The 8,628-nt window shown below is 38.8% G+C and overlaps 1 protein-coding gene across 1 annotated transcript; it reads right to left on the reverse strand.

Annotated features, from left to right (window-relative positions):
* Nucleotides 1-2,777: 2,777 nt before the first annotated feature.
* Pbdc1 (polysaccharide biosynthesis domain containing 1) lies at nt 2,778-8,331 on the reverse strand. Its single transcript, XM_027922956.2, has 6 exons — nt 8,227-8,331; nt 8,067-8,132; nt 6,807-6,866; nt 5,952-6,092; nt 4,053-4,164; nt 2,778-3,366 (listed from the first exon to the last, which is right to left on the reverse strand). The coding sequence occupies exons 1-6, from the start codon at nt 8,254-8,256 to the stop codon at nt 3,065-3,067; spliced, it is 711 nt and encodes a 236-aa protein (XP_027778757.1). The 5' UTR covers nt 8,257-8,331; the 3' UTR covers nt 2,778-3,064.
* Between the last annotated feature and the right edge of the window lie 297 nt (nt 8,332-8,628).

Here is an 8,628-nt window from a genome sequence, read left to right on the forward strand (position 1 = left end):
GCCCAACTACTATACATAACTATAATGTTCTAATTTTAAAAAATTAGTCTGAGCCCTTTTCCTACCTCCAAAAGATGACACAGAGATAAGTAAATGGAAAGGTCACACATTCTGAATAAATCACAGATGTTTACACCTGTTAAGCCTGACTTCACATCTCCTAAATAATTCAGAGCAAGGTCTTAAATCTCAAACTTCCTGGCTTCTAAGAACAATGCTACCACTTACTAAGAATTCCCCTTCCTCCAGTCTCCAGTGACATGTTCCTCACTTCCTTCTGAGCCCTCTCCAGCAGCATCCTTAAAGTTCATATTTCTGACAGTCTGTTCAAGGCAGTTTGGGCTTTCTCCATCATGCTACTTAAAATTTGTCCAGCTCTCCCCACTGCCTGATTCCAAAGCCAACTCCCATATTTTAGGTGTTTGTTACTGCAGCACTGTACTTCCAGTACCAAAGCCTATAGAAGATTTCTAATGCTCTACAAAAAAAAAAATTACCAAATAATCAGTGACATATGAAAACACCCAATTTATTATCTCATAGTCCCATGGGTTATGAGTCAGTTATAGCTTACCTGAATCCTCTGTTCAGGGTCTCACAGGGCCAAAAACAGTGTCCATGCTATCTCAGCCTCAAAGTCCTTTACAAACTCACTAATTGGCAGAATTCAGTCATTGTAAATGAGGAGTAAAATCCCAGATTTCTTGCTGGCTATCAGCCAAGGAACATTCTCACCTGCTTGAGGACAACTCTCAGTTCCTTGCCACATTCCTCTCACAGCATAGCTGTTTGCTTCTACTAGGCCAATAGATATCTGCTCCAGCTTCTTGTCTCTTTTAAGGACTCCCTGATTAGGCCAGACCCACCCAGAAAAACTTCAATTTAAATCACAGGAATGAAATTCCTTCATACTCTTAAATCTTGCCCATATTGAACAGGCTAGAATAAACATGCAGGGGGTGGGAATGTTCAGTCAGCCTAAAAATTTTACACCATCAGAGCAGCATTCCACCCATCTTTCCCCTCTAACCTGGGATGCTTCCTTGCATTCCTGGTGTCTTGTAGTGCATCCAAAGTGTTCTGTATGTTTATTCTTCTTCCTCTCCCCAGTTTTCATCACCTACTCCTGGACAGATGCTTTTGCTTTAAAGCGTGTGACTTCCACTTGCATGCTCCTTGTTCTCTGTAAAACTGATTGGAAAGAAGTGATTAAGCCAATCATCTTTCTGGGAAGCAACCCGGAAAAGGCCAACCAGACATGCAACTGTACGTGGCAATAATTTTTATACTTCCTCTTTTATTTTTCCTAAGTTAATGAATATGGACATGCACTCACAGATACTTAAAAGTGCATGAACTACAGAAAATTAACATAATTAAGGAGGTTCTTAATAAGGTCTGTCTAGGGCTGGGGTTGTGGCTCAGTGGCAGAGCGCTTGCCTCACACATGTGAGGCACTGAGTTCGATCCTCAGCACCACATAAATAAACAAAATAATAAAAATATTGTGTCCATGTATAACTAAAAAGTATCTAATAAAAAAATAAGTCTAGTATGAAGTATTTAACACTCTCCAACCCCTTAAAAAGCATATATTTTTATAAAATAAAAATTCTAACACATTTTTTTTAATTTGCCAGAGAATTCACTATTGTATACAATTGTTGCTGCTGTGTGCATCTCTAGTTCAGCTCTTACTTAGGGTACAATTCATTGGTTAACATAAATTTTTATTCTTCTACATCCACTGGGAAAAAACACTTGTTTTTTTGTCCTTCCTTGTCTGGTAAATCCTTTCTTGCCTGATCACCTTGTAGTTAAAACTTATAAATATATTAACTGTATGTACTATAAACGTTGTAGTTTCCTGATTTCAGCAGTCAAGTTTGGTATGTCTATGGCGACAGCATGAACCTTCATATGCATGTGAACTGAAGCACACATTCTGAAAAGTCATTAGATAAAAAGAAAACACCCTCCCCCACCCTCCTTTCTCCCTCACAGTCAGTGTCTATTTTTAGAAACTGACAAAGCAGCATTCAATGAATTCAACAAAATCACATTATACAAATATATCACTGGGAATTCCACCTATATATGGGAAGCATCAATTTAAAATAAATAAATAAATGAGAGAAAAGAAGATCAGTAGAGGAAGGAGAATGGGGGAGAAGGGGAGGGAAAGGGGAGTAATGGGGACTGAAATGGAGTAAATTCAACTCCATGCATATATGATTTTCTCAAAATGATTTTACAATGTATAATTATAATGCTCCAATAAAAAATTCAAAAATATGTCTGTGTTAATGTATGTGCTACTATCCACAGCATTATAAAAGGGAAACCACTCCTTCAGACTTTACACTATTACTATTTGCTAACTTTCAGATAACAATCTGACTGTTAAAAGAACCAAGTACAGAAGCAGATCAAGGCTTTTGCTCCTCTACTACAAACAGGGCCCCGTTCACTAGTCTAAAAGGATTTGGCTGCTGATGTTCTCCCCATAAAGCACTTACCAATATTTTTCAGATTTAATAAAGGAAATTAGAGAGCTATAGTCAATCCAAGGGCAAGTGTTAATTGTTATATAAGGATTTCTAATCTCAATACCTGGTACAACTTCATAGGTTGAGAGAACTTTATTACAGGAAACAATGAGCATAATTAAGAAATGGGCATAAATTGTTTTATGTAATACATGATTATGGATTAGATACCTAAAAAATTTGAAGTACATAATTATTTTTAAACACTTTTAAAAGTCACAGACAATCTTAAAACCAAAAGCAATTTATTTACAAAATTTCTTACTTGACCAGGAGTGAGAGACAAGAAACAATATATCAACAATACACAAAAACCTCACCAATAGTCTTTAAGTCAATTTATACAAGGCAACAACAAAAGTAGCTCTTGACTACTGGGCTAGAAAGATGTCCTTCTGAGAATCCTTCAATTTCACAAGAACATACATTTAACCAAAGGGGTCTATGCAAGTAGCACTGTGATACTTATAGGCTCAGCTGAGTGGCAGCCTCTAGAGTGCTGTTCCCTGTCTACCTTACACAGATGCTTCACCACTTTTGTTCATCTCTCTGTCAGCTTCTTCAGCTTTTTTCTCTTTTTCTCCTCCTTTGTCAGTTTTCCCTTTTTCTCCTCTGTTGACTCCTTCCTCTTTTTCTCCTCCACTCTCAGCTCCTTTCTTGACTTTCTCTTCTCCTCCAATGTTAATTCCTTTCTCTTTATTCTCTTCTCCATTGATTTCTTTCTCTCCTTCTTTGTCCTGAACACTGATGTAAACAGCTTTGTTATAGCCTTCCCGGTTCCGAGCAATTTCAATTGCAAAAAACTGGATCCTGGGAGCTAGAAGGTCAATAGAATTGATTATTGTCTTAGTCTCAGGTAATTTCCTAAATCTACTGGAAATATACAGATCCAACTGAATTAACACACAAGCCATTCAAATATAGTCATGAACTTCAGAGATCTTGAATTCTCATCTTACACCAATGAGAATGAAAATAGTTAACCATTTCAAAATTACTTTTAAAAACAGCAATGTGATCTTTAAATATATAACAAATAATTCAGGCATGGTGGCTCAGGCTTGTAATCCCAATAACTCAGGATACTAAGGAAGGAGGACCATAATTATAATGTCAACCTTGGCAAGGTCAAGGGCAGCACCCACAATTTACCAAGACCCTGTCTCACAGTTAAAAATGAAAAGCACCGAGGAAGTAGCTCAGTAGTGAAGCACCGCTGAGTTCAAGCCCCAGTATGACCACCCCGCAAAAAAAGATATAACAAGGGCTGGGGTTGTGGTAGAGCACTTTCCTCACATTATGAGGCCCTGGATTCATCATTCCATCCTCAGCACCACAAAAAACAAATAAATAAATGTATCGTGTCAATCTACAACTAAAAATATTTTAAAAGAAAAACATAACAAATGAGATGAGCTCCAATCTAACTATACATATCACTGATTCAGTAAAGTCAGACTCCTCATCCTCCTTACAAAACAATTCCAGAGGCAAGAAACTCACCAAAGATGGTGTTCTCCTCAGTGTAGCCCTGAGAACAATCCAGTCTCAGCAAAGTACCATAGTTGAAGTCTTCTACGATTCCATCAAACTTCAAGCAAAATGGCCTCCATTTCTGCAAAGACATAAGACAATGCCTTAGTTGACAAATGCAAAAGCCTGATGTCCTCATGCCAAGAGAGGGGCTTCCACTTCCCAATAAGGAAGTCATTTTACCAAAGTGGAAAAGACCAAGATTGAGGTCACTACTGGTTTCATAGTGAAACAGTATCATTCTGTGCTATTATCTTTAGGCCGGTATTTCCCTACATGGACTATATTTTAACTTAAAAATACATCTGAATCCTTTATTTCGAAATTAAAATGTAATTTCTTAAACCAGTTCTGTTTTCTTTTGAAGTTATTTGCTAGCTCAGGCAAAATATTCACCCTCACTAAAGCACACATGAAACAAAGAAGGCAGGAATTTGGCCCAAGTCAGAAAGTTAGATTTTAAAAAAGAAGTCCTATCAGTAGTAGTCATTTTCCAAAGATCAGTAACAGCTTGCTAGGAGTTAAAAGTTCAGATTCTTGGGCTGGGGATGTAGCTCAAGCGGTAGCGCGCTCGCCTGGCATGCGTGCAGCCCGGGTTCGATCCTCAGCACCACATACAAAGATGTTGTGTCCGCTGAAAACTAAAAAATAAATATTAAAAAAAATTCTCTCTCTTTAAAAAAATAAAATAAAATAGATAAATAAATAAAGATATTATGTCCATCTACAGCTAAAAAAAAAAAAAAAAAGTTCAGATTCTTCATTAGCCAAGGGCCCACTCTCAAAGAAATTTTTTTCCCTAATTATTAAGAGTACTGGTGCTAACAATAAAAGGTAATTACGTAAGCAATGAGAAATATAAGTTTCCCAGTTATCCATGGCCTATAATCACCTGAACATAAATACTGATAATCAAAACACCTTCCGGGGGGCTGGGGTTATAGCTCAGTGGTAGAGCACTTGCCTAGCATGTGTGAGGCACTGGGTTTGATTCTCAGCATTGCAAATAAATAAATAAATAAATATCCATCCGCTACTAAAAATATTTTATAAAAACCTCCCAGGAGCTGGGGATATGGCTCAAGCGGTAGCACGCTCGCCTGGCATGCGTGCGGCCCGGGTTCGATCCTCAGCACCACATACAAACAAAGATGTTGTGTCCGCCGAAAACTAAAAAACAGATATTAAAAAAAAATTCTCTCTCTCTCTCCTTCTCTCTTTAAAAAAAAAAAAAATTTCAGTACCATATCTGCCCTCCCCGCCTCTCCAAGCCTTCTGGTCAAACTACCCACTTAAGTAAACTTATTCCTTCTGGCCTGAAAGGTCAGGGTTGGTGGAGATTTGAAGTGCCCAAGCCAAAAAGAAAAAACAATGGATTCGATAAACATAAAAAATTTGTATATGGGGCTGGGGTTGTGGCTCAGTGGTAGAACACTCACCTCACATGTGTGAAGCACTGTGTTTGATCCTCAGCACCACATAAAAATAAATAAATTAAAGGTATTGTGTCCATCTACAACTAAAAAAGTTTTTTTTAAAAAATTATACCAAAAAAATTATTCATTTCATAATTTACTTAGTTGATTATAACTATTAAAAAGCCCTGAACCTTTAGGTAATTTCTTAAAACAAATTTTAAAAGAATTTAAATGAATAAAAACATACAATCAAAAATTACTGGTTAGGGAAAAGGGGAGGGAAAGGAGAAATACTGGGAAATGATATTGGCCAAATTATATTGTCATACTGTGTGCATGTACAAATAAATACAAATCCAACCATTATGTACAACTATAATGTACCACTAAAAAAATATGGGAAAAAATTACTGGTTAGCTACTAGGTAATATTTTTAAAGATAATTCTTACCTCCTTAGCTGATTCTGACTTGAGTTCTTCTGGGTCCAACACGTCTATCCTGAGTTTCTCAAAATTTTCCCGGAACTCAGAGTATATTTGGTCATCCACTTTGGTGAGTTTCAGGAACTGTGGATCAACTGATGAAATAAGCTACCAGATAATAAAACAACATACAGAAGTTAGTCTCTGATTTACTACCTTCTCTTTACCTACTCTCCCACCAGTTATGGTTCTCAGGCAGAAGATTTCATTAGGAAGTACTAAAACCTAGGTCTTGCATGAAATTATGACAAAATTTTAAAGGGCATAAAATCCCCTCCGCCCATTTGGCAACTGGCCCTATTTTTACCTGGCTATCTCTGTCTGTGGGTTATTCATTAATTCCAAAAATATTTATGAATTGACTATTATGTATATGCCAAATACCCTTTTGTCAGGTAGCAACAAAACAGTACACAGAGAAGTAAAACTTCTCATCATCAAAACAAATTCCTTACCAGGTGCCATGGTACATGCCTGTAATCCCAGCAGCTGGGAAGGCTAAGGCAGGAGGATCAAAAGTTCAAAACCAGCCTCAGCAATGGAGAGGCTCCAAGCAACTCAGTGAGACCCTGTCTCTAAATGAAATACAAAAATGGTCTGGGGATGTGGCTCAGGGGTTCAGTGCCCCTGACCTTAATCTCCAGTATCCAAAAAAACAAACAAAAATTTCTTCCACCCCTTTATCTTGGCAAGATTCTTTTTTCAGCTAAGAAATACAAACTATCTCCAAAACGTAACTGTTTAACTTGCTGAGGATACCAAGTACCATACACTATGGTTAAACATTTAATTCTGCTTAAGGATTGAAGGCAGACAACTCACCTTGTAATAGACTTCAGCATGCTGCATTGCTCTCATGGCCCAAGCCATCTCAATATCAGGCTGCAAATGAGTGAAGGATGCCAGGTCAGAAATCCCCCAATCCTGCTACTGAGTAACAAATTAAGAAAGTCTGTGGATATCTAAACAGGACTACCAAAACTGGTAAGTACTGGCAAAGAATAAAAAGTGGGCAAATGGATTTGGATGATCTAATGATTCTTTTGTCCTTATGACAACCCAAAGCAGCTACCTACACAATGTAAGAAACAATGAGCCAGTGGCTATCTTTTCCCAGCAGCTAGTGAATGTGTGGGACACTACATAAAGTGGTAGATAATTCAGTTTCTCAGGACTGAATTAAATCACTGTAAAAGTTAAATAATACATCCATCTATATATTACTATGTTGTTGGGAGGATAAAGATAACAGATGTAAGACTACTTTTCACTGTTGAGTGTAGCGTGTCATAATCATCATTTGTGTTTATCAGATAGTCAATTTCCCACCCTATAACAGCGCAGAAATGAATCAGTATCATGAAGCAGGCCAGGCTATAAATATGTCTGATCAAGCACTGGTTACATCCATGTACCTTATGTTATTCCATGTCTTAGTCCATGAAGTTTGCCTACTTGTCAATCCATGTCTTTGGCTATTTACACTTTGAGGATCCAGTTCCAAGTTCAACTTCCTCAGTGAAGTCTTCTACTGCCTCCATTCTTGGAGGTCTTTCCTTTAGCTAAACCCTTTGGATCTTAGGGCCTGACCCACTCATCTAGAATGTATTACATTCTTATTCAGGTGTTATTACTATTCTCAGTGTCCTTTTGTCATGTTTCTCAAAATACAACATGTGCTTTCTCACAGGGGGTCCAAACCAGACATACCAGAAGCCAGTGCAACTTTGCTACACAATGGAATCGACAGGAGGCCTTTAAAATAACAAACAAACCTTGATTCTTGGCTCCCACCCCCAAGACATTCTAATTTAGTTAATATGGACTGTAATGTGGACATGGAGATGTTTAAAAGCTCCCCAGGTGATTCTACAATGTGGCAAAGTTAGTGAGCCACTTTTACAGATATTAGTTCTGTGTCTGCAAACAAAGATAAGAACGAACTGAAAGAAGATGCGGTTTTGGCAGATGTGGGGAAGCTCTGCGGAAGTTATCAGGGAAGGGGCTTAAAATCTACTGGTAGGACTTGCAGATATCCCAGGCTAGCTTGATGGGTGGGAGCTGTGGTTGAATCATACTCACATCATTGCCATAAGATTCTGCAGGGAGAGAAAGAGCATGTGCCACGGACACCAGCTCCCCGGAAACCTGAGAAGAAAAAAAAAAATGCAGGGTCGGGGAGAGTTCAAGGCTCGAGTGGGCTCGACTTCTCTACTTACCCAGCCCCAAAGCAGCGTCTCACCGGTTCATCGATTCCGCTGGTAGCCTCCATGTTGCAGCGCAGAAAGCGTGTTTTCAGCTTCCCGGAAGTGACTTTTTTGCCTGCTCCTTACTCGGTAGGTTGCAAAGTGGAGGAGAGGGCGGGACGAGTGTCGTTCTCCTGCGTCTGCGCCTGTGTGAGGTCTCTGTAACCCGGAGGTAGTCAGTAGCCCCGCCTCACCTGCCCAGCGCTGCCTAGGAGATGGCACGCTGTTTGCGTTTTCTAGTTTACAGCAGAGCTCTGAGATGATGAGCTGCTCACTAATTCGGTGGTGATCTTAGGAAAAGCCTGAGTTAAAATAGCGCAGCTTTCGTGTCCCCAGTGCGCTATGTGCCTAGCAGAAGTTAGAATTCATACTCTCCATTCATGCTCGCGTACACCACA

The sequence above is a fragment of the Marmota flaviventris genome, chromosome X (assembly GCF_047511675.1).
Source record: "Marmota flaviventris isolate mMarFla1 chromosome X, mMarFla1.hap1, whole genome shotgun sequence".
NCBI lineage: Eukaryota > Metazoa > Chordata > Mammalia > Rodentia > Sciuridae > Marmota > Marmota flaviventris.